The 27,511-nt window shown below is 33.2% G+C and overlaps 2 protein-coding genes across 5 annotated transcripts in view; one reads left to right on the plus strand and one right to left on the minus strand.

The window, feature by feature from the left end:
* LOC111044386 (double-stranded RNA-specific editase Adar) overlaps positions 1 to 22,972 on the plus strand; it is a 74,859-nt gene extending 51,887 nt beyond the window's left edge. For 2 of the 3 annotated variants that reach the window (XM_039425839.1, XM_022329520.2), the window contains exons 8-14: positions 6,381 to 6,524; positions 7,866 to 7,981; positions 9,906 to 10,017; positions 11,392 to 11,548; positions 13,340 to 13,634; positions 15,938 to 16,140; positions 19,375 to 22,774. In XM_039425839.1, coding sequence (XP_039281773.1) covers positions 6,381 to 6,524; positions 7,866 to 7,981; positions 9,906 to 10,017; positions 11,392 to 11,548; positions 13,340 to 13,634; positions 15,938 to 16,140; positions 19,375 to 19,485 — 1,138 coding nt within the window. In that variant the 3' untranslated portion in view covers positions 19,486 to 22,774. Of the gene's footprint in view, positions 1 to 6,380; positions 6,525 to 7,865; positions 7,982 to 9,905; positions 10,018 to 11,391; positions 11,549 to 13,339; positions 13,635 to 15,937; positions 16,141 to 19,374 lie in introns of all 3 variants that reach the window. The other variant, XM_039425838.1, reaches the window with a different exon arrangement.
* A 935-nt stretch (positions 22,973 to 23,907) lies between these two features.
* LOC111044385 (arrestin domain-containing protein 2) overlaps positions 23,908 to 27,511 on the minus strand; it is a 62,433-nt gene continuing 58,829 nt past the window's right edge. The window contains exons 6-8 of one of the 2 annotated variants that reach the window (XR_005571059.1): positions 26,820 to 26,991; positions 25,792 to 25,923; positions 24,093 to 25,100 (exon numbers count right to left, since the gene is read on the minus strand). Coding sequence is in view for 1 of the 2 variants with exons in the window: in XM_022329517.2 (XP_022185209.1) it covers positions 25,877 to 25,923; positions 26,820 to 26,991 (219 nt within the window). In the remaining variant the exon portion in view is untranslated. Of the gene's footprint in view, positions 25,924 to 26,819; positions 26,992 to 27,511 lie in introns of both variants that reach the window. The other variant, XM_022329517.2, reaches the window with a different exon arrangement.

The following is a 27,511-nucleotide window of genomic DNA, read 5'->3' on the forward strand; positions in this document are numbered from 1 at the left end:
ATTGTTGTCTTCGTGTCATTTCCACTGACTTGAAACGTGAATCTCACTAAAGTGCTATTGTTATGTTTCAGTATCTACAACTAAATATTTGTTGAAACTTTTTTCACTGACAATTTTTTTTTATAATGTACAATGTACCAATGTTTTCATGTTGGTGTATTTGGAACTCTTAGAGAATTTACGTTGTTCACTGATCTGATAATCGTTATATAATCTGATAAACTAGAATAACCACTTATGAAGTTTTTATGGAACTACAGGCAACCAGACAAACAAAATTTTCTTTAAACTTTGGTTCACTAACATAATATTAAGATACGAGTAATGTGTGCGAAGTATATTATACAATCATTTTTTTATAAATTTTAGAAACTTGGAATTCGAGTGTTTGGAATTACAGAAAAATTTTGTTAAAAACTTGTTCACTGACAAACTAGTAATACGTTTCTATGTATTATTCAAAGACAGAATTTTTAGAATGGATCTTGATTTTTTATTGCATTTATTTGAATAGTTTGTCAATGAATAAGTTTATCCCTGGGTTTTCTAACTGAACTATATGTTATGTATCAATCAACGTACATTAAATTATCAATAACTTCCAACTTCAAAGTTACTTGACAATAATAAAAAATAAGGATATTAAAATTTATAAATAGGGAAATCCTCTATGCTTGAATGTGCTCATTTTACTGTCGGGATTGTTTGAATAAGTCAATGTACTCAAGCTGATAATTCTATTGAATTGATTTTTCTAATATCTTATGTTTCAATGAACGTATATTTGTAAAGCTTATCAGTAGTAGTTAATTACTAAACGATACTAACTTTACATTTGCTACAAGTCATAACATAAACAAGTTTGAATTGTAATAAATTCATATAATGTCCGTAGCTCTTTTTAATTGAATTTTCGAAATTTCCTTAAATATTCCTCCTATGAAAATTTATTATCAAATCATGAAAAAATGATGAAAAAGACAATCAGAAATAGTCAACCACTTTTTATGACAATTTCTATTTGTGTTCTTCATTATGAAAAAATACCACATCACGCACAACACAACTGTAACATGGAAAAACTTTTTTCACCAATAAAATATATATGGAATAGAACAACAATTACTATTACTTGAATCACAGCTATCTACTAAAGCGAAAAGTAAAAGTGATTGTTGTCTTCGTGTCATTTCCACTGACTTGAAACGTGAATCTCACTAAAGTGCTATTGTTATGTTTCAGTATCTACAACTAAATATTTGTTGAAACTTTTTTCACTGACAATTTTTTTTTATAATGTACAATGTACCAATGTTTTCATGTTGGTGTATTTGGAACTCTTAGAGAATTTACGTTGTTCACTGATCTGATAATCGTTATATAATCTGATAAACTAGAATAACCACTTATGAAGTTTTTATGGAACTACAGGCAACCAGACAAACAAAATTTTCTTTAAACTTTGGTTCACTAACATAATATTAAGATACGAGTAATGTGTGCGAAGTATATTATACAATCATTTTTTTATAAATTTTAGAAACTTGGAATTCGAGTGTTTGGAATTACAGAAAAATTTTGTTAAAAACTTGTTCACTGACAAACTAGTAATACGTTTCTATGTATTATTCAAAGACAGAATTTTTAGAATGGATCTTGATTTTTTATTGCATTTATTTGAATAGTTTGTCAATGAATAAGTTTATCCCTGGGTTTTCTAACTGAACTATATGTTATGTATCAATCAACGTACATTAAATTATCAATAACTTCCAACTTCAAAGTTACTTGACAATAATAAAAAATAAGGATATTAAAATTTATAAATAGGGAAATCCTCTATGCTTGAATGTGCTCATTTTACTGTCGGGATTGTTTGAATAAGTCAATGTACTCAAGCTGATAATTCTATTGAATTGATTTTTCTAATATCTTATGTTTCAATGAACGTATATTTGTAAAGCTTATCAGTAGTAGTTAATTACTAAACGATACTAACTTTACATTTGCTACAAGTCATAACATAAACAAGTTTGAATTGTAATAAATTCATATAATGTCCGTAGCTCTTTTTAATTGAATTTTCGAAATTTCCTTAAATATTCCTCCTATGAAAAATCTCAAAAAATTAATAAAGTTATTCAATTCTATTGATTTATTGAAGTACCTGATTCCAGTTAGATGCAAATCATTAATAATGTTTCATTTAAAATTAAATACAGTATATTCATTTTGATTCCAATTCTTAATTCATTAAATATGAAATTTGTATCAAGATTTAGGTTGGAAACTTCTGTTATCAAAACATATACATTTAGTTTTAAACTTGGATCTTGAATTAATGCAGTTGAGCTGTTGTGCTAAGCTCAGTTGTTCAAGCACTTTTTTACCAGAAATGATAAAATTCCAGTTTTCTTAGTAATTGAAAGCACGGTTAAGAAAGACTACAGAATGCAGTAATATTAAATATATTTATTGAAAAAACAACTGGACTTCAATCTGTGATTAAAGACAAGAGTTTTAACTAGTGATTACCTGTGATTATAGAGTCAGATCTATTCAATTTTAATTTCAGCAGAAAAATTATAATACATTTTTAAAAATCATCAATTCATTGCTGGAAAAATTATACAGATGCATTATAATTATTAAATGTATTGACCTACTAACCAAAATGTAGTTTGATTTGTGTGTTGATTGATCTATAACAAATGGTTGGGTTGAAAAACTTGATATGCTGTAATGGGATACACAACACAATGCTAGCACTACACTACATCATCTCTACTGGAACAAGCAGTAATGGATCCCTCTAAGGTAAAGTTGGAAATTTATTAATTCATGCTTTTCTCAATACGAAAATGGAAAAATTATGTGATTGGATTCCTTAATATGTTTTCTATAATTTGACTTTAAGCAAAACGTTCTTCTGATCTTGAAAACTGTAAAAGAAAATGAAATATTTTATCACATGCCTATGTCATATTAATATTTGCTATTATTGAAGCTTTATCAAATTGTGAATTAAACACTAAAGTTATGGCCCGGTTGCACTCAAAAATTATTAAATTTAATCCAGATTAGCTTCATCAGCTTCTCTCGTTGGTTCTCTTAACATTTAATCATTATTGGAATTGAATAGACTTTTCTGCAACCGGGAGTTAGTGTTTATTATTTAATTATATGTACTTGATTTATAATTTTAAAATGTCTATTGTTTTCTGTAAGTAGTAAAATGTGCTATCTAAAAAAGCTGCTATTTCCAATTTATAAATAATATAGATTATAGATTACTGTGAGAGTTGTGGTTTAACTTCAATAGATTGAGCTTTCGATATTGCATTTTGTACAAAAAAATTATAGTTGACAACTATACGTTTTATCAAAATAACATTTTTTATCTGTATTTAACAATTATTACACAAGCAATTATACATTACATAATTAAATACATACACATGATTTTTTTCTAGAGGACAAAAGTTTTTGTAACACACAATTCATGCACTTATGTGAGGTAAGTATATGATATTTAAGACCATCGACTAAAGTTTCTAATAATTGATAAAACGTTCAATTCACAAACTAAACCACAATAATCTGTTTGGAATTTTCTTCTGAATATTTTTTCCTCTTACAAACGATTCCTTTCTAATACCCATTGTAAATTACTTATTATGCCAGCCAGGCCATTGTTTAGTTTTTGTTATCACAGTATATCATTGAATGTTTGCACAAATCAAATTCATGCAGCTTGTATTTGTGATTTCTTATAAATTCTCAATTTTTTATGTATTAAATTTTTCTTCATTAAAAATAGGTGTTACGATGAATTTGTTCAATTCTGAATTTTGTACAATACTTGACCATAATATTTAGGCTACTGGTTTTCTATGTTGGCCGTGATGTGTCCTACCCTTCCTACCCTGTGCTAACTATGTGTTTCTCAATACTACTAAGTTTGTATTAACAACTTTTCACAATGTTTACAGGAGTGCGTGGATAAAAATATCCATACGATAGCCATTAGAAATTTGATATTCTTTGTTATCCATAATCACTCGCTTCTTTTGTTTCCATAAATAAATTGCAATGAGCTGATCCGTGAATAGCATTGGATTGGATAGTAGAAACATTTTTATTCGTAAAACTTGTACACATACGTATGAATATTGCCAAATTTTTGAAAGTTACATAATATAACTAGTGGTTACAGAATAAAATTCAAATAAATCAACAATCGCTGTTGTCAAACTTTGGCAAAGAATATATAGATATCTCACCAAATATTCCTTCAAATTTTTAATGACTTCAATTAATTTTGAATTTTTAACAAATTGATAAAGCATTTCTTTCCTCTTGAATTTGTTTTTTTTTCTCTCAAGAAGATCCTATCTATGTCTCTCAGTAAATCGACCATAATAACGAGTGATATAGTTGTGAGTCTGATTTCTTAATTGTGCCTCCTTAAAAACATGATAACATCGAATACATATTGAACATAATTATAAAGTTGTAACAATATTGTTACAATCCCAAGTTCAGCAAACAGTGATCTTAATGAGTCGCTTCTTCCGAGGTTGAAAATTATTGTAATTGCCTGCTTTTGCTGCCTAAGAAATTGGTCCAAATTTTTCTTACTCGTACTGCCATATGTATACACGCCATACACTATGTATCACTGCATATACCGTCTGACTTTAATGTTTGGATACTACACACATTGGACATTTGTCTCAGAGCATAAATGAGTTTTTCTTAACATGGCAAGCATGACTATACCATGAGAGATTGCTATCCACTAACAGACCCAAGAATTTCGTCCTATTTTCTATTTCTAAAAATTTACCATTTATTGCTATATTTGAGCACACTTATTGGTTCCTACTCTGTCTTGTTAAAAATGGAATAGCTACAGATTCTCTTGTATTTAGGACAAGATAATAGCCATTCAGATAATCAGTAATCGTGGATAGGTTTATACCAGATGAGTGTTCCACATCCTCAACTGATTTTCCAGAAAAAATATATTTGATTAATCCCAAGGTCTATAAATACAGTTCATGACACAATCCCGTGATGTATTGCAAAATCGCCATTTTATGGGGTTCTAGTTCATCAATAATATTTTCAAATGTATCAGCTGTTATCATTATAGATTGAACAATATGATGTGTTATTTTGTTATATTTTTCAATGAATATTGCTTGGCTTTGAATTGTAAAATAAATTCTTCCGACAGAATAATAATATTTAGATTCCAACTAGAAACTGAATTGTTGATTTTTAGATTTAATTGATTGGGAACTTCAAACTGTTTTTGAGGTTAGCCTTTTGTCCCAATGCCTTACGAATCATAACAAGTTACAAGAATAAGAACAATTTTTAATAATAAAAAAATGAATCATTAAACCATTTATTATTGAAATTTCATTATTAAAAATCGAAAGCCTGAATTTACATATTATCTGAACCAGAATATTGTTTTTAAAAAAGCATAATGCATGATTTTGTTATGAGCAGATTGGAATTTCAAATGTACCGCCATAAAGACCCCACATAATGGCCGCTCCATAAGGAACACGAGTATAATATATACTTTGATTAATCCGCATAACAACAGACAGTAAATAGTCCAGAGGTCAGCTGGTCGCGATAAATCTATATTTGTGATAAGCTAAGGAACACATTGGAACAAATCAATTTTGAGTTGGGTTAAAAAATTATGACTTGGCTGTTCTATTTTAATCCTTATCTCTTTGCCTAACCCTGTATTAGACTATTACAAAGGGTATTAAATTATCACCAATTTTCACTACAAAAACTACACTTTTGAAATCTCTATAAATGATCACTGAATATTTATCTATTTTGAACATTTAAGGGCCAGACCATATTAAGCGTTTTTTCAGACGCGAACCCAATAAGCCGATCGGAGAGCCTCCACCCCTGTCGACTCTAAAAACCGCTTAAAATGGTCTGGCTCTTATTGGATAAAATTAAGGAGAACATAAGTTGTTGCGCTATAGTGAGATTCTCTTCAAACTTTCAGCATTCCTTCAATTATTAAGGCCAATGCTTCCCATTCAACCAGTTTCTGACAGTTGAAAGTGAATCTCATCACAGTGAAAATATAATTTGCATGAGTTGTGAATCGGCTGTTTGCACTCACCATGACCGAGCGAGTATGAATACTCCCATTAGAACTTGTAGCAATAATATTCTCATTGTACCGGTCACTTCCACTGTCACTGATCTGTGAGAATCCATCTTTATAGTGTGAAACACTTTTCGTGTAATTTATGTTTCGTATACTTTTTAATTACTGTTGATAAGCTTTGCTATGTAATGTTGAACTAATAGAGTGTTTGTGTTGGCAGGCTAGTGCAAAGCAAGTACAACGAGCTGATGGCGAATGACGCGATCCACGCGAGGCGAAAAGTGTTGTCAGCAATAATAATGACGCGCGGCCCCGACTGTCCCGGTATAGTGATATCGCTGGGAACGGGCACTAAGTGTATCAGGTACGGCTACTTTGCCTTTCAACTTTCAATCAGCATCAACTCAAGAAACCTTTCAATAAAATAATATACAATAAATAGTCTATATAGAATACTTTTCTAACAATATACTAGTAGTTCTGAGAACAGTAGACCTCGCTCATGAATAGCTTACAACTTTCAAACTGATGAGAAGGGCCATTAAGAAAGTACAGTATATTGTGAAGATTTATCCATGACATCTATTATTTTCTCCTTTGAAAGTGCTAAAGACATTGTTTTCAGGGACACCGGACTTATAAATGTCTCTCAAGGAGGTACCTTCATATCGTCCCCATATTTACAATATTACAAATTTTCTAACAATTAATTATAAGAAATCGGTCAACTGACAGAAACATGGAATATGCAGTAGGCAATTTAGACCATGAATCGTCTCACAGACGATAGTGACGGAAATGATTCTAAATAGCATGGGTATGTTGGTGACAATGACAGGAGGTTGCTAATAATGTTTTTCATGAAAAGTGGGTCCAATGTTATGGCGGCTTGTTATGCCTATGCAGAATGTTTATGCTCACTAGTCGGTTTCCGATCTCATACTAAAGCGAAAACAAGAGCTAACTAACTAAGCTGTGATGTCTCCGGCCGGTTCGGTAGGTCTAGAAACTATTCATCTATGAAACAGGGAAATATCGTGTTGAAAAGGGAAGAAATGGTACAATCAAGTGAGAAGTTTTCTTCAATTAATAAATACAGTATGATTTGGAGCGGCTCAGACGTTTCAAGGTTCACCGCTGACAACTCTTGTCCTCTATCGATAGCATTCCAACGATACCATTCATTCAATACAGCACATTTTAGAGCGGCACAATTTATATTAAAACCTGAGGTCTTATCAAAAATCTTTACACATACGTTTCTGCGCCTTGTTTCAAAGAACTTGCATATCAAATTTCATCCAAATCGGACATTAACTGCGACTGTAACTGCGGTACAAACAAACAGACAAAAGCCGATCGAGTCGATACTAAGACCTCAGCTTCTCTTCGATCAATTAATATCATTTGAAGTGTTGGTTTTTAATGAATTCGAACATTTATCGCATATTTGTACAGATCTTTTGTTACTTTTATTCTATTGACTTTTTTCGTCAAGTTTCATTTAGTATGGAATATTATTATTCAAACTATAAAATTAAAGGACGAAAAGATTATGATCCATGGAATAAACCTATGTTCTCTTATTATTATGCAGTCGCAAGGTCTAAGTTTGACTAAAGAATTTCAATCTATTCTAAATACTTACAGTATTTTTTCAGTACAGTGTAAATGATTAAATTAATATTTTTTTTTATTTTTTCAGTGGCGAACACATGAGCGTTAGTGGAGCGGTTATCAACGACTCACATGCCGAGATTATTGCCAGACGGGGCCTCTGCGTCTACCTCTATAAACAGCTTATGCTGCTCACCGACACTGGTAACTGTTACTCTCACAATAATCACTGTTACTTTCACCACAAAAAACTTTTAATTATACTAATATATTTGTCACGATTTAAAAAAAATATTTTCTATAACTTGTGAGCTGATTGTGTACAGACTTATGAAAATATTGAATCTTACCTGAATATTGGGCTGCATCTGAAAGAATTTGAAGAAACATTTTAATCATCCCCTTATACATGAATTTGATTTTGAGTGTCTTTATTTATTTAGCGTATGGCATTTTTGTCAAAATTTCACACTATGAGTGCACGTCAAGGGTTGAAATGTACTGTATTGCCTGGGGACTGGCTACAGTAAAGTCGTTAGCCTCACCCAGGTAGGCACGTCTCTCACATTCAAATATGATGTGGTGCACTGTCTGCTCCATCGCCCCACAGTCACATAGTGGGGAGTCTACAAGTCCCCATTTGAAAAATGATGCATTACATCTCCCATGTTTTGACCAAATTCTGTTAAGCGCCACCCAGATGCGCCGGGGAAGTTCAAAACTAGGAGGCCCAGTGCCTGAGAAATAGCTTTCCGGCAATCCTGGGGGGGCTTCCTCTCTTCATCTTCTGGTCAGAGAGAACCTCTCGTCTCTTAATTGATCTGCCATCCTGATCGCTGGCCTTCTGGACTTAAGCCTTCCATTCAAGTCTGGAATGTCCTGATGAATGGGGAGTAGTTGATTGGAGCTTATTCTTCCACAAAGCTGAAGGAGAGCTTGTGCTCTGCGAAGAGGAGGTGGGGGTATGCCACTGAGCACTGGGAGCCAGGGAACTGGAGTGGATCGTAGGGCTCCTGAAATCATGCGCATTGAATTGTTCAGTTGCACATCTACAAGATTAGTGTGACAACTGTTGATCCAGGATGAGGCGCAGTACTCAGCAGCAGCATACACCAGGCCCAGACTAGAGAACCTCAGAGTCGAGGAGGATGAGCCCCAAGTTGTGCCACATAGTTTACGAATGATGTTATTTCTTGTCTTCAACTTGGCTGCTACACTCCTTGGGTGCTGGTTGAAGGAAAGAGTCCTGTCCAGGGTGATTCAAAGATATTTCGGGAACTTATTATGTTTCAAGGCAGCACCATTCATTGAGACCTTCAGCTCAGCATTTGCCAGTTTATTGCGTAGATGGCCAGGGCTGGGGCATAGCCTCCATTTAGAACAGTAGTCTGCCACGACAGCTAAGTCACTTGTTAGTTTCTCCTCTCCGGTCCTAAGGTCACCACTTTGTGTAGCCATGTTGAGTGTTTCAAACCATAATGCTATTCATTGTCAGTCAAAATCTGGTGTAAGTGTAATCTGAAAACCACATGAACCTGAAAACCACACGATTTCAATTTTAGTTATTTTCCATTCGTAATTTTGATATAGGTGATGAGTTTTCAACTGGAAAGTAACCCAAATTTGTGGGAGTTTGAATTTTAAAGAAAAATTGAAATGCCTGTCCTAATGCATTAAAACAATAACCCACTTTTCTTAATTCGCAACATTTTCTCATTTGTCTTTTTCTAATAAAACTGCCGTTTAGTTTAAAGTTTCTTAGTATTTCTAATTTCAGTATTCACATGAGCTTTTCACCAATTTTGAATGTATATTGTGTCTTTGAATCTATGATTGAAACTTAACATTCTTATTGTGATGTATCATTTCAACGTTTCATAATCATATTTTGGACATAATCAAATAATCATGTGATAAGTATGATCATAATTTAACATTCTCCTCATTGCTATCCTCATTATCCTTATTTTAATTTCATATTTTGATAGATGGAAAAAATCTATAGATGTTATTCCTCTTGAAACTTGAACCACTAACCAATTAATATAATGTATTTAGTGTTGTGATTGTCCTGAATAATAACATTAATCATTATTTTAACCAGTGTCTTGCCTCTTAATTTTTTCAGAACTAGCACCCACCTCTATTTTTGAACCAAATTCTAACCAACAAGGCTATCGATTAAAAGACGAGATCAAGTTCCACTTGTACATAAATACCTCGCCTTGTGGAGATGCCAGGTAATTATACCACTCAATTTTTACAATAATTATTATTGATATTTATGTCTGTGGAAATTAGACATTGCTGTAGCAAAATAAATAATCGAGTTGTTGAACTTTTTGCATTTTAAATTATAGAATTTCTCCAATAGAGTTCTAATGCGCCATGAAGTACCTAGCCTCTTATCTACTATTGGTTTCTGAGTAGAATAAATTGGCTTTAGCTTCAATTCTAGATTATTCTTTACTATATAGTAAGTAAAGTAAATTCGTATGGCTTTTGTTGGTGGGGGAGTCCCTTGCGGGAAGGCCCCACCGCCTGAATATATAATTCAAGCCGTCAATGGGCCTTATGACTGTCATACTTCAGCCGGGACCGACAATTAACGTGTCCATCCGATAACACGGGAGTGATCTGTTTTAAAAAACTTATTAAAACTACTATATAGTCCTAATACTAGATAGTTCAGAATTCTTTCAATCTTAAGATTCCTATCAAAGTAATAAAACCTATATTAAAATCCACCTTATTCTAAGCATAACATTCAATGGGTTATACCAGTGTAACTAAATTTTATTTTCTAACATTTGATACGTTCTATGGAGTAACATTTGGACTTGTGTGGCATCCACTTGATTTATCGGTAGAGGCAACATTGCATAATTAGTTTCAGTCACCTAGTCAGCTCGAGAGGCAAGCAAAAATCAAGTGAACTTGAAAGAAGTGGGTTAAAATGCATTGATTTATGTGTGCAATCATGAAATAATTCAAGTATTGGAACTCCCCTTTAGAATAGTCACTGTACCAAAATTTTTACATAACAGGATGGGGCTTAGTGTCGAGTTTTGGCTCTGTTGATTCACAATTTTATCAATATTCTTCGTTGTCAGGTATCAAATCAGCAGTGATCATGTTATTTTGCCCTTGATCGCTACAATTTAGTACATTTTAGTGATTAGTACAAATTTAGTTTATTCGGAACATGTTGGCTGGTATTCATGGAGTTCTTGTTCACTTTTTGTGTCTCTTGTCTCAATTAATCAATTGATCAGGTTGTCAGGTATCAAATCAGCAGTGATCATGTTATTTTGAACTTGCTTGCTACAATTTAGTACTTTTTTGTGATTAGTACAAATTTAGTTTATTTGGAACTTGTTGGCTAGGATCTATGGATTTCTTGCTCACTTTTTGTCTCACTTGTCTAAACGTCTAAATGTTTCTTTCCAATGATACTTATTCCATGTGTGCAATGCAATATAGTTAGCAATTAGCAGGTAGCTCAACCAAGACCTAGTATTACAGCGTTACTCTATTGATAACAACCATTCAATATTCAAGAAGTTGAAATTTGTTGTTTGGATTGGTGTAATTGTGGTTGTGTTATGTGGCAGGATATTTTCGCCGCACGAAGCCACTGGGGAGGATGCCCTGGACAAGCACCCTAACAGGAATTCGCGAGGCCAACTGCGCACCAAGATAGAGTCTGGAGAGGGTACCATCCCCGTCAGCTCCAGTGCCGGCATACAGACCTGGGACGGAGTGCTACAGGTACATTATCTATGGTCAAATAGCGGCTAAGGTAGAATAGGCTATCAGAGAAGGTCTGACAGGTGTGAGATTGCTAACAAGTTACTAGTTATGCATGTATTGAAATGTGTGAGAACATAGTGGGGCGGCGAAAGTAAGGTGAAAGGTGGAAGGAAGCGGATACATCTTTTCTCATTTATATTTTACTTTGGCCGCTCCACTATGTTCTGACCCTAGGGAATGCTGGCAGTTAATTATTAATACCGTAGTTAATTATACGTAGTTATTTTACCGTACACGTTAGTATACTGTAGTTAATTATTTATTAAGGACCGTATTCCGTATCAGTTTGCAAAATTTATAAAAGGGTTATAATAGTATGATGTGACATGTTTCATTCAATATTCATTTTATCACGTTTAATAGGTTGACATTATCCTTGATCGAGTTTCAAGTAATGCATACGCGGTTTTAATCTTGATTTGAGGTTATGTTATGATTATCCAGTTCAACTATTCACCTAGTTGTCTAGGAAGAAAAAAGTGAGTTTTTCAGAATTAATTTTCAAAAATTGGATAAAATTCCAAAAATGGACCCTGGTGCCCCCCTTTTGACTTTCTTCACCCTAGCCTGTGTAGGATCGTGCTTTTCCAGCTTCTAAATCCGATTATGACCTTAAAAATGATATAAATTTAGATTTTTCAAATTTCAAATATATAGACCCCCCCCCGAGTCTCCCCTATCGAATTAAATTTTTTCTGGTCTAGAGGTCTTCTTGGTACCCACTCTGTTTACTCTTTTCAATTAGATTGTTGAGAACATTGTGAGTTTTTCCCCATTTTCGAATGTCATATTTTCTTTGAAATTGATATCTCCTAGGTCCCCCTTCGAATTTGGACAACATTTATAGACTTTGGCGAGCTGAAAAAATAGCTTCTAATAAATTTGTTGTAGGAAGCAAATTTAAATGTGTCCCAAAAATTTGAAGGGTCTCAGGGGTGCCAGGGTGCAGAATTCAAGGTCTGGAGGTTTCCTGTAGCCTCTAGTGTGTTCTCTAACTGATTTTGAGGAGGGTTTTCCAAGGAAACCATTGATTGAGTCACAAATCGTAATATTGTACAATAATATGATCGGGAGAGAACGAAAAACATAGTCGAGGCAATTTATTTCTGTAATTAAATGAAAACTATCTCTCTCCCGAATTCCGATGAGTAGAAAATAATTATGGTTGTTTAACTGGCTCATTGGTATGGAGCTGTACGGGAGTTGCACCTATGCTGATATGCGATTGAAAACGTGGCTTTGATATTCATCAAGTTTTGACTCTAACATGACGACAAGCAGACTATATTATTTTATTGTGAAAAATATAAAATATTTACTCACTGACTGGATTCGAAAGCATGCTCCAGTCAGTGAGTAAATTTCATATTTTTCACAATAAATATATTTTTTAATTCAAATTTTGCAAATAACTCCATATTATATCGTTTTAAGTGGTAATTGAGTGAAATATTTAATTCATTTATTAATTCAAACCATCAAAATTCAAAATTTATAGTTTCCGTGTTTATTTTGAACTAAAATTATATAGGAATGTACGTGGAAAACTAACCTAATCTTGGACTTGTCATCACCTAAATTTGGAAGAAAAATAGCACAAGTATTATATTTTGTCTACCAATGTTATTACATCAGTGTCATTCGTATCGTAAATAAATAAATACAGTCTTCATGTCATCATTTTAGTGTCAAAACTTGATGAAACATAATAGTGATTCGTAATGGAAGGCTTTGATATTGTTTGTGTAGGGCCAACGGCTGCTGACAATGTCGTGCTCAGACAAGGTGGCGCGATGGAACGTGGTGGGTGTGCAGGGAGCACTGTTGTCGCACTTCATCGAGCCCATCTACCTGGCGTCAATCAGCCTCGGCTCACTGTTCAACGTGACGCACATGTACAGGGCGATCGGCGGACGCATCGAGGGCACAGTGCAGGCGTTGCCGCCTCCGTTCCGCCTCAACAAGCCCAGTCTCGGCGTCACCAGCTCGTCCGAGACACGCCACACCGGCCGCGCGCCTAATCATAGCGTCAACTGGGTTATCGGTCAGTGTTCCTAACCTTCTTCATTTCATTGCTTCTTCTCCTCCTCTCCTAGTGTCGATTTGATTATCACTCACTTGTATCTTTCTTCGCCTTATTCATTCCATTGTTTCATCACCTTTCCGAATCAAATCAATCAATTTATTCAAAAATGTGGACAGAATACAATTATTGATTGCCAAGGAACAAAAATTCTATCATAGCGTCAACTGGATTATCGGTTAGTTCGACATGTATCATTCTTCGCCTTCTTCATTTTTTCGCTTCATCTCTCGTTTCTAACAAACTTATCAATGAAATTCAAGTTACAAATTTGAACAAAATACAATTGCCAAGGAACAATAATTCACGAAACCAACATTGTGTATATTTTCCCTCCATATAGAAGAATCTGTGTATGAGGAAGAGTTCTAAATATTAACTAACATATCTTTATAATAATTATTATTGAAAAATAATAGAATACCCAACCTAACCTAAGAATTGGTTTATATTAACGTAATTTTCTTGAATTATGCGTTTAAACTACGAACCCTTTAATGAAATTCCCATTTTAAAATGATATTAAAGATCACTAAAATACATCAATATATTATAAAAAAAACTGTTAATGATATTAACAAATACAGCTTTTACATAACATCTTTACTTGATTTTTGAACATAAAGTTCAACAGTTCAAACTGAATTATAGATTTGTTGTTGCTATACTCTCACGCCATCGTTCGTTCCTCGTTTTCTTCTTATCTTTAATCATTTTAATTTATACCACCTATTCATTTGCCATTTCTATCCTACTATTCTCAATTTTAATTTGTACCACCTATTCATTTGCCATTTCTATCCTACTATTCTCAACTACTATTCTCAACCCCCATATCTCTATCCAGTTTTTTTTTTAAATACTCTCCACTCTCCGACGTTTTTCTTGTCTTTTACTCTTCTAACCTAATCTTTTTCCGAGTTTTTCTTGTTCTTCTTATCCACTTCCTATATTATCCGCTCTTCCAAGTTTCAATTCATTACAATTATCACCTTTATTTTTTACTTGTGCTCACACTTTCTCCATATTTCCTGTCTCTTTCTTCCTCTTCTTCTTCTTCTTCTTCTGTTTTTTCTTCCACTTTTACCTCTTCTTCTTTTACATAGCACTTCATTTTAATCTTGTTTCAAATGTACAAATATACTATTAGTGCCTGTTGCACATAAGCCGGTTAAATTTTAATCGTGATTAATTCCACGAGAACCAATCAGAGGAGCTGTCTTTTCAATAACGCCTTCTTTGATTTATTCACGTGAAATTAATCACGATTAAAATTCAACCAGCTTTTGTGCAACCGGGCCTTAGTGTGGTTGAATTATTTTCTTTTTCACTGTTTTTTTTTGTTTTGTATTATACAAATGTATAGGCTCAACTTGTTCAAAGTTAATCTGACTATAGTGAGATGTACGTTATTAAGTAAGTGCATAGAACTGCAGGGTTGCCGATTCTCTGCCGAGCACTGTCTTCTATATAAAATAACTGATTCTGCTCTATCTGATGTATTATTATTTGCTGATTCTTTATAATAATGATCAACTCTACCTCAAATATATTTCATTCGTCAATATATTTTCTCATCATTTTATAATACATTCTCATATTTGAGATTTATTGAGAATCTCATTTTGAGAATATTTTGAAGGTTTATGTATTTTCAAAGTCAACAAATGATTTGGCGGAGGTGTTGAGTTATTCACTTTGTCCAATGTCAGACAAGGATAGCAACACCAATGCTAATAATGTGCTGACTTGATGATAAAGTGAATCTTACATCTTACTATACAGTTGTATTAGTGATTGCAGATTTTATTAGTTATTGCAGTTAACAATATTATAACTGTATAACAATTATTTCAATTATCCAATGACAGCATTATAAATAGAACTAAGGACTTCTGCTACTGCAAATATTGACCGAAGAACCAAAAAGCAGAAAGCAGTTTTTTGGACAGTTTCATTCTTCAAATAATACGTAATAAATGATAATATTTAATAGAGAGTTGAGTGTAAGAGAGGGCCGACTGCGCCCTAACTTCGCTCTCTAGGAAAAAATAAAGGCAGTCATTCTATTCTATTCTTAAATATACCTTCTGCTATTCAGTTCTTCGGACAAAATTTGCAGTAGCAGTAATTCTTGGTTCTATTTATACAGCTTTCATAGTATATTTTAAATTATTATTGTACAGTTATGTTATATATAGTAAGAGGTATTGAAACTCTAGGTATAGAACTGTTATTGAATAATTGTTGATGTGTTGTTTTAGGCGAGGAGCAAGTGGAGGTGATCAACTCGACGACAGGCAAGCGTGAGGTGGGAGGGGTGTCGCGGCTGAGCAAGCAGGGGCTGTTCGCTCGCTTCCACCAGCTGCTCGCTGCCAACAAGCTGCAGACCATCACTGGCATTGGCCACGTCTACCAATGTCCGCACGAGTACAGCGATGTCAAGGCTGCCGTCAACAACTACAATGTCAGTAGTCACAGCACAGCACATATCAAGTTTGCAAATTACAAAAATAATAAAATCACATCTTACAACATTTTCCAAATTACTATCATCAACTTACCAAGCAACTATAATGTCAGTAGTCTGTAATGGTTAGTCAAGTTAGCAGGTGAAGTAAAGCACATTTTTAATGTTGAGTTTGTAAATTACAATGATAAAATTGAATATTAAAACATTTTCCAAATTACTATTATCAACTTACCAAGCAACTATAATATCAGTAGTCTGCAATAGTTGGCTGCTGATAAGTTATTCATTTATTCAATCATTCAACATAACACAACTTCCAGAAAAGAACAGCAGGCTTAAATCTGACACGGTTCCAATTCTAATTCATACGACAGTCCAAATGTAAAATGTTATGTGCCACCTTTACATTTTTCAATTACAATTGACTTTAATCTCGATTTTTAGACTTGTCTAAAGTTTTTAGACTTGTAGACTAGTCTAAATGCCATTTAGAGACACTCACTAGTTGACTCTGTGAGACCAAATGGTGACGCTCAGACTAGGCAATTTCAGTTTGGACTTGCGCGACTTGCGTTGCTCTGTAGGGGGAAAATAGCATAAGAAGATATCCCATGATATAGGGCGTTAATGTTTCATATTTCAATGTTAACTCAAGCCGATAATCCTAGTAGTTATTTTTCGTGAAGCTATGTGATTCTGGTAGTCTCTCATACTGTGCCGTACTTACACTCTCACCCCGCCAAAGCAGTAATAGACAATTGTCGACAGTAATCGGCTTGAGTTAACTAAGAGTCGGCTTGAAATTTGGAAAATAAACGACCTATACCATGGGATATCTTCTTATGCTATCTTTTCTCTATGGTTGCTCAATGGGTCGACATGCTGATCGCCAAGTAAACGAATGTCGAGTATTCTCAGTAAAGTGAAATTAGAAGTTGAAGTGGAGTAGCGTGAACATGAATGAACGAGCACATGTATTAAGTTTGTAAATTACAAAAAAATAAAATGATATATTACAACATTCTTCAAATTACCATTATTAACTTGAAGACTAAGCAAAAGCTTGATAGAAATTCAATTCAATTTATTTCCACATAAAATTACAAATTTGTACAATATTGATAAGTTACAATAAAAATAAATATAAAGATAAATTACTTTACTATTTTGTTTAAAATTGTAACATTATTGAAAAGTGGAATCCCCCAAGAAGACTATACGTCTGTGAATGGGGGAGAGTTCCTAAGAGCAAGCTAATAAAAAAAAGTAAATTAAGTTTGAAATAGTTATAAGGATAATACTAAGATAACCTAACATTATATTATGCTATATAATAGAGTGCAATCTACAGACTATTGCTCTTCCCTACCATTGTTTTTGTCACCATTTGTGAAGAGTGCTTAAATGGAAAGAGATAGCTAAAAAAAGAGCAAGAGGACTCAAGACTGTAACAATTTATTTATTAAATTGTAAAGATTTAAGAAGCATAGGAATGGAGTAAGCCTTCGGTTCCAGCCCAACCTATGCCAATCAACCATTTAAACAGCTTCCTTTTATACACCACATCGCTTCAGCTCTCAGCCTCCCTGATATCATTGGGCAAATTTCTATAGATGATTTGTGCTAGATAGTGAGGAGACCTAAGTTCTATTCCGTGATATAAATGAGGTGTTGAATATCCATGGTTATTTCTGTGTCGAGTTTGATAGGTATGTTGAATATTGCTGAGTAGTTCTATTTTGTGTTTCCTGATATTTGTGAGAAGTGTTTTAATATACAGTTTTAAATTGAGCACAGGGAAGTCCGAGAACAACAGCGATGTGGGATATCTGGGTTCTTTTTTAAGATTTTTTTTATAAAAGAACCCAGATATCCCACGTCGCTGTTGCTCTCGGACTTCCCTGTGCTCAATTTAAGACAATAAAATTTAAATGAGCCGATAATAACAATTTCAAAGTTAAAGTCTAATATTAGTTAATGGCTGAATTGCCATTGGCTAATATGCTTCTTTAATGTGTAATATCGGGGCACCGAGTTTCGCTCGTTATTTATTTATTGATAAACAGAACACAATTCTTCAAAATGATTGGGGAAGGACTATCAGGCACAGCCCAAAACTGTTTCTTCTCCGAATTTTGATTTATACACTATAAATGGTCCAAAAAGTAGGTTATGTTCCATACACTTAAATTCAGGTTCAGTTTTCAGTCCAAATATTTAAAAACAGAAAAGTTATAATTTAGATTGTTTACAAACCAAATTGAATAACAAAATAACACTCACTAGTCACTTACAACTGTGAAATAATTATTATCTTTGGATATTATGATATACCTTGTCATGTAAACAAATCAGATCATTCTGATCGAGTCTATTAAAATTTCTAGATTTCTCGCGAAATACGGTAAGCTGATTGATTACACAGCTGATCTCCCACACAGGCACACGCATCTTCTGTTATCGACAGACGACGATTATTATCATCTGTTTTTCCAAGGATGAATAATTATTATCCTTTTCATATCCTTCAGCGAGTTTTCCCAGGGATGAGACCTAGTGCAATCGAATTTTTATATCATAAACCTACTATGTTCCAAATTTCGTGAAAATCGTTAAAGCCGTTTTCGAGATCCGTTGGACAAACATAACTAGATAATATCGGGGCACCGAGCTTCGCTCGTTATTTTTATTTATTGATAAACAGAACGCAATTCTCTGAAATGATCGTGTTTATATTTCACAGCTGGCTATATGTCATCTTATGAATTTCGGGGATGCGATTTTTTGATTTTTCACATGCTCACTCACTTTTTTACTATCCACAGCTGTTTCAGTCAAGGATGAATTATCTTTTTAATGTCGTTCAGCGAGTTTTCCCAAGAATGAGACCTAGTGCAATCGAATTTTTATATCATAAACCTACTATGAACCAAATTTCGTGAAAATCGTTGAAGCCGTTTTCGAGATCCGTTGAACATTAATAACCAGATATAAATATATAAAAATACAGAAATTGCTCGCTTAATATAATGTATATTGATCGTAGGCAATTGTTCACGTATTTTGAAATCTTCATAAAGCAGGCCGGCCCATCCGTCACTTACCAAAGTTTATTTTTCAAATAAATTGAGTTTTTTTGTATTTTTACAATATTTTCTTGTCACATTAGTTAATGCTTTTCATGTATATTTCCTGGAAATAAATTGAGTCTTTTTTGTGTTGTTGCAGATTGCCAAAATGCAACTAGTCGAATCGTTTGCCAAGGCAAAGCTGGGCAAGTGGCTGAAGAAGCCGATCGAACAGGACCAGTTCCACTTGGATGAGGGCATATTCAAGTGATTGCAACAGCAACAGCAACAGGCAGCTCATAACCAAGGCAAAGGCAGCAAGTGTAGTCCGCGGTTAGGCTACAAAAAGCGAATGATGATTGCTTACAATGGTAAAAAGTAGATCTTTCTTTCAGGACTGAGGCCAAACACTTTCAAAATGCCTCCCAACATTAGTAAAGGGCATCTGAGTTTGTTATGGCCTTTCATATTTCGTTTGTTTGCTGCTAACTGTTATCTCAAGTTGAAATGCTTCTTAATAACAGTGATTAATGCCTATTTACCTGTCAGCATATGCTACTTTGAAACAAGTATACAGGAGTTTCTATTCAATTAATATGCTGTCAGTTACTGTTTCTTATCAATAATCGGTAAAACAAGAATCTTGTACTACAGTAGTTGTTATCGGAATGAATCAGTGTGTGATACTTTGAAGCGTTCACTCCTTTTCTGTAGTCTCTACCTCATTCCTGTGATGGATAACTGTAACTGCTACTTGCAAGTAATCATACCTTTTCTGTGGTTGTTACAAGTTTTTATCCCTGTGATGGATATCAGTAACTGTTACTTGAAAGTAATCATACCTATTCTGCAGCTGTTATTTCAAAGTTGTTAACCTATTTTGGATATCAGGAACTTCTACTTGAAAGTAGTTTTTCTTCCACGTTTGCTGTCTTAGAATTGTTATCCCTGTAACGGATATCAGTTGCTGCGATTTTAAGTAACTATCCCTTATCCATTGAACCAAAATTACACATTTCAACCTGCATTTTTTCTTATTTTTGGATGTATATTGAGTAACTGATACTTCTATTTATTCATTCCTTACAAAATGAAAAAGCAAATGTTACCTAGTAATAAAGAAGTAGAGGATTTCACTTATACTTGCCTAGTAGAAGAATTATTAATAGCTAAAAACTTTATATCAGTTGATGATGTACAGAAGAATTAATTCTTAATATTTCTAATTCGAATTAAATCAGTTGCTTATTCTGATTCTGGCTACTTAGTAGGTTTTTAATGTATCAGTATATTCTTTCTTTTATATACAATAACAGTGTGATAGTTTTTTTATCTTGAAATATCGAAGGGTCCCTATTATTTCTCGAGTTACAATAGTTACCAATATTTGTAATTTTAATCTACAGTTTTTCAATCTTCCCCAATAGCAAGCTATTTATTTCTTTGATATATTTTGAAAACTTGTTCTTTTCTATGCTGTATTCATTGTGTGGTAGAACTTTTAAATAATAGTTTGGTAGAATTTTGTTTATTATGAAAACTCTTTTTTTCCAATGCTGCAATTATTATGTGATATTTTATTGTATGGTAGAACCCTTAGGTACTTGTTTGGTATAATTTTATTGATTTTTGGAAGCTTGTTGACTTGGTGGGGGTTGGCGATTCAGGTAGTAATTTATATGTAAGTTATAACAGACTCTATAATGCTCTTGACAATGTTAGGACTGTTGCCCTTTCGTAGCAGTCTGCCCTTGGCTCTGAAAGACGATCTACTTTGTATCTTTGTGTTTTTCATACGTTTATCAATCAAAATTACGTATGAGTGTATAGTTATTCTCGATAGTGCTAAAGTATAATAATATCCTACCTCTTTCCACCAACGATATTGTTTTAAATCTTTATCTCTTTCTTTCTTCAGAACCTGTTGGAGAAGAAACTGTAGAAATTCTCGATTATAAACAAGCAGTTGATTAGTGATGATCTAAAGTTAACGTATGTATATATAGCGAGTATAAGACTGTTGATTTGTTAGCTGTAGCACTTATCGATAATGTATTGCTATAATCTAGTGATATTTTAATTTGTTGGTAAAATTATAAAATCGAATATTCTAGATCTCGAATCTCTTCACCTTTTTGCAAAAATTGTTATAATATTGTTCAAGATCCGTGACAATAGTTCAATTGATAGGATTTACTGTAATAATTTACGATATTAGTACTTTGTGTATTTCATGATTATGTTGTGTTTGTTTCTACAATTATTGTCTTATGCTAGTGATGTGAGTTGTTTTATTAATTTGTCATGAATTTGGTGAAATTCAAGTAGAACATTTATGTTGGATACTAGGTTGATGTTTTGGATATTAAAAATATCATAAAAGATCAATTGAATAAAACGGATATTGAATAAAAAGGACATTGAAAATAACCTAGGTCGCCAATTTGTGTGGTAGTTAGTCATGAAATTCTAAACTTAGCAATACTCTGTAAGTATTATTATTCTTCAAAGTAAAAGTAAATATCAATAAAACTTATCGTAGAAATACTTGGAATAGTAATTTTAGAAATAATCTCGATTTTAATTGTGTCAGAATTTAAACTATTAGTTAAGATATTTACTAATTTTATTCAAGTCAATATTAGTCTTGCAAATTATATTAAACACAACAGAATAATGTTTGTAATTTAAGAAATGAAAGTAATGTAACAGAATGTTCCACCCCACGAAATGAACTATGAACCTGAAATGAACTGTCACTCGATGTGATTTAATCTCTTGCCATAATCTCTCCTCATCCTATTACCATTATTGAGAAATGTGTCCAAGTATTACAATGATCGTTCATCATTTCTCTTTAAAATAGTTCTAGTGTGATCACACATTGGATTAATCAAACCACACCTCATGTAAAATCGGTGAACAGTGTAATATGATTTTGTTTGTTTCGGAATCAAAGTCTATTAAAATTAGTTATTGTATATTTCTTGCATTTCTCACTGTTGAAGTCAGTGTAAGAATTGATTGATTTTGCTTTTTATTACGCTCAATTTGTATTAAGTGTTGTATGTAGTGTTGTGTAGGTTAGTTGCTATCAATATGAAGATGCATTTATAATGATTAATGGTGTGCCAGTATACATGAATTTGTGTTGTGGCGCGCTAGTAGAGTACATGTCACTCATTGTTACTAGTAAATCATTACCTAATCTGTATAATCTCGTTTTCAATGTATAATTATAAATTGTGTTTGATGAACACTGTTTGGTAACTAACAACTAACTTATAAGCAATATGTATTTCTATAAATTTTGAAACAATTGACTAATAATTTTATAGATGTTGTAAGAGAACCTAGTCAGAAACAGGCGCTAGTTTACATAGAGTTCCACTGCCCCAACTAAGATAGTCATTTTCCATCCCAATTAATAACACTGCAATCAATCATAAAAATCAAATATGATCAGTATTATTCTAGACGACTTTTCTCAGTAATGCACAAGTGGTTATAGGTATGGTTCTTGCTATTCTTAACCAATACTAGATTACACTGGTTATAGTTGCTTACTATGTTTGTTGGTAGTAAAAACTATTACTTTTATATATAATTTGATGTACCATCCGTTTTATATTATTTTTTGCTTAATAATTTCAGTTAATCTAATTTTGCTCAAATTAAATAAAGTTGAATCACCATTCACCATGATTTTGTCTGTGTTGAATATTGATGTTATTAGGAACATTACAATATTTCATGAATGACTGGTGTTTTCTTTCAGCAAAAGACTTTTGCAGTAACTCCAATCCCAAATTTCCAATTTTGGCCTCGTAATACGAGGACTTTCCAGAAAGTACATTACGTTTTCGTCTGTGTCTGCTAGGGGCAGGGCTAGCGCGGGCATATTGGGGTCAGAGCGTTGCGCAGCTTTGTTGGCATCTAGCCGTGCCTAGTGAAAGGTTCGTGCTGTACTCCGTTAAGATACTGTGACGGTTTGAAATGTCTGCGTTGATTGAAAATCCTGCGAGCTGTGTGCAGTAAAAAGGTTTCTGACTGCAAAAAACTGTAAACTGGTAGAAATCTATCAGCAGCTCTGTGAAGTGTATGGGGACAACATTAGCACTGAAGGTGGAGTGCGTCAGTGGGCCATAAGATTTTAAAATGTCCGAACCAATGTTCACGACGAAGATTGAAGTGGGAGACCCAGCATAGTGACTGCCAAACTTGTCAAAAAAGTCGATGCTAAAGTCCGTGAAAATCGAAAGGTCACAATAACGGAACTTTCTTTGAGTTTCCCAAAAATTTCGCGAAGTTTAGGCTGGCTATGCAGCGTTTTAATGTAGGACATACAAACAGACGGACAATGACTTTGGTCTTGAGTGAGTCAAAAGTGAGAACTCGCTGACGCTCGTTCAATTAGGTTTTAAATTTGCTTCACAGTACGTCTTTACATCAGTCACTTTTGAAACAGGTACATAGGCCTAAATCCAGAGAATCTGGAACGCAGATGGTGGTATCATGGCATCTATCTTACTATAACGTATTATAGATTTCTTGGCTATATTTAGACTATTTATTTGGCTAACAACTGACTGAATAAATTAATGGTTTTTCAAAAAATAACATAATTTGTACAAGTCTTATTCAACATGTAAGGGAAAAATCATAAATAGTTCAAGTTAATTATAACAAATAATAGCTTGCATTGCATTTAATTCATAGAATACAAACATAATAGTGAAATTCACACAATTTTATCTTATATCGTATAAAACCATTGAGAAGCAAACAAAATGTTTTTCAGATAGATGAGGATATATGAATATAAAGAAAATAAAAATCTCAGTACCCTTAAAATATTTCAAAAAGGGTATTGAGATTTTTATTTTTCTTTATATTTATATTACAAGTAGCCCTATACAGAAAAGAGATAAATAAGAGGATATATGATTACAATAAAATAAAATGTAATCATCAAACAAATAATAAAATCAAGTACACATAAACAATTGGGTAGTCTACCAATAAAAATTGTCTTAAAAAAATCCTAACATTAGTGGAAAAACCTAAATAAAGTGGAATATTGACATAACCTCAAGTCTCTTCAATAAATTACGGAAAAGTTCCATAACATCTCTCTGCACGCAAACTTTACCTCAAGTCTCTTCAATTCTAACATTTTCTATCGGGTTTAAGTACTACTCAACAATATATTATCAAATTTTATCCTTGTATTAGATTCTTATCCGTAGTGCATTTGAAAATATTATGAAGATTAACAAATAGCAGGAACTTCTTAACTTGAATTTTAACACATAATTCTTATAAACACATAACATCAATATCCTTATAACTAGCTTGAAGGCAACGCTATGAAATATAGGCTATGGAAATAGTATAACATTTTTAAGCACGTTTATTATACTTTTATAGTAATTGTCAGTGTATATTATAATATATATAAATATAAAAATATGAAATGAATATATTTTGTATATCAATATAAAATATAGGCTATAATTTGAATTATTATTCTTTTCTAAATTTTACTACTTTACTCGTATTTCATTATAAAAAATAAATAATGAAGAGTAATAAAAATATTAACTGTTCAGGAAGACAATATTAATATGAGATAACATAGTTTTTAATTGTATTGATTAGATTGATCAATTTCAAGTACGAGGTACGTTCAATAAAAAATGATAACTACTCAAAACCGGCTGAATTGATCCAACATTAGTAGACTACTAACTTTGGAATTGATCCATATGAAAACTCATGTCTTGGATAAGACAAGCAGTTGACAACCTTATGATGGCATCTGACTAGTGGCTCAATCATACATTTCAAAGATAACCGCTAATTTCCTCAGTTAATAAACCATATCTAAAAACAAATAGACAACATAAAAGTTACACAAACAAATTTGTTTCAATTTAGAATTTTATTCTATGATGATTTTAGAGTAGAAAATTTAACAATACAAGAGTTGTCATGACATCAAAGGTGAAAAGGGAAAGTCTTAAAACTTATGATTGACTTCTGTAGCTGTGAATAATTCAGCTTAATATTAATGATTTAAATAATTTATTGATTATTTACATATATATTGATTCAATGATTATTAAATAATTGATTATTCAGATATGAATTGATAAATAATAACAATATCGTGTGACCTGGCTGGCTCAGGTCTGGAGTTTTCAGGTCGCAACTGATCATTTTCAGGGCCTCTGACATGACCTAACGACTGCTTTTTAGGCAACCGGGACCGACAACTTGACCTGTCCATCCGAAACACGGGATTGGCCCGAGATAAATATCTTTATTTGAACCCGGACCTCTGAATCATAAAGCCAGCATCTGATCCACTCGACTACGGCCACTCCTTTTTAAGTTGAAATTTAGAGCCAGATTTTTGTCAAGAGATTGACCACTGTTTGATACTTTATATTCGACTCGCCTCACAAATGAGTGAGTCTTAAATCTAGTTACCTGACTGAGGCCCGGTTGCAGAATCGTTACATAAAATCAAACATAGCTAAGTGAGACATATATTAAAACATTCAGTGCCTACCTGATAATAAAATATTCAATAAACATGACTAAAATATTCAGTAGCTGATAATAAAATATTCAATAATTTGAAGAATTGATTGACTTTATTGAGCTGCCCTGAAACCATTTTGGGTTGGTAGCAGGGGCGTGGCTGAAAAAGAAAAAATCATCAAATAAAATAATTGTTTAAAAATTGTTTTATTTTAATATTGTTTAAAATATGTTTTTATCTAAAGCAACGGTTTCATTGGGTTTTCAATCATTAAAAGGGCAAAGCCACACGATGCGTTTTTGTAGTCGGCACGACAGGACAGGAAACTCACAATTGGAAACACACGATTGGCTGATTGGGTTGGCGATCTAAAATCAGCCAATCGAAGAGCTTCCTGTCCTGTCGTGCCAACTGAAAAATGCCTCGTTTGGCTAGACCCTAATTTGCTTTCTAGATGCACTGAGCAGAATCATGCCAACATAATAAATCCAATCTCAATTATGAAAAATTATTAAAATATTTTTTCTAGCGAGAAAAATTATATTGATCATATTAAATCTCATATCAGATATAACGGGATGGCTTGAATCATGAAGAAAAAGGCAGTCTACTGAAGAAGGCAGTGGAAATAACATGAAACTTGTCAACTCTGTCATCCTTTCATTTACATTCGTCCAGCTCGTCTGTCTTACAGATTTTCGCTATAAAGTCAGTAACGTGAATCTCATTATACTGTAGTTTATTTTCACAAAAAATCATCAATTATTAAGAAACTGATGGAGAAGGAAAACATATTCAATTATTGAGAAGCGAGGGAGAAGAAGAAACATCAAGATGAAGAAGACAGGAAAAGAAAAACAATGTGAAAGGGAAGGAGATGAAGAAGAAGAGAAGAAAAGACAGGAGGAGATGAAAAAGAATAAGATGAACAATAAGAAGAAGACAGACGAAAAACAAGGGAAGAAGGCAGAAGAAGAAGAAGACGACGACACACGAATAATGATGATAATAATAATAAGGAGGCAGAAGAAGAAGGTGAATTAATTTTGACTCACTCATAGACGGATAACACCATTGGCTGGCATCCAGATTGAAGCCGATTGACGCATTGGTGGGCGGCGGGGGCGCAGAGGGGGCGTCGGTTGGTCCGGCCTCATAGAAAGGCACCGTCCCCAGAAACACGGGCACTTCCATTGTCAGGTTGGTATGGCAACCGCCCACCACCGCCTACAAATACAATACAATATTATCACTTTCTTATAGGATCAAGTGGCCACTCTATAGAACACTAGACCACGCCGTTGGTAAAAACTTCATTCAAATAAAATAGTGAGACCCACGTTATAAAGGCAGTGTTTGATTAAAATTGGTGTTGCTATCCTCGTCTATCATTCGACAAAGCAGATAGCGCTATCCTTTTCTAGCTCAGCAACGTTGCCAGATCGTTATAAAACAATATAGAAATATAATTAATTAACAAGCTCCTAGTCCCAATGATGAAAATTTATTATTCAATCATTGAAAGATACATTTTTTGATGAATACAATGTAATTGATTATTTTAAACATGGATTATTATTATTATATTTTTGTTGTGTGAAGCCACAAATTCTGAGCAGTGCTCAAGTGGAATAGAATAGAATAAGTTTTATTGTAACCGCACGAACAAACAAAAATGAAAAGTAGCAGTAGTTGATACAGTATTTACTTAATGTAGGTATCTACCTCAACATAATATTGATAATTT

The sequence above is a fragment of the Nilaparvata lugens genome, chromosome 4 (assembly GCF_014356525.2).
Source record: "Nilaparvata lugens isolate BPH chromosome 4, ASM1435652v1, whole genome shotgun sequence".
Lineage (NCBI taxonomy): Eukaryota > Metazoa > Arthropoda > Insecta > Hemiptera > Delphacidae > Nilaparvata > Nilaparvata lugens.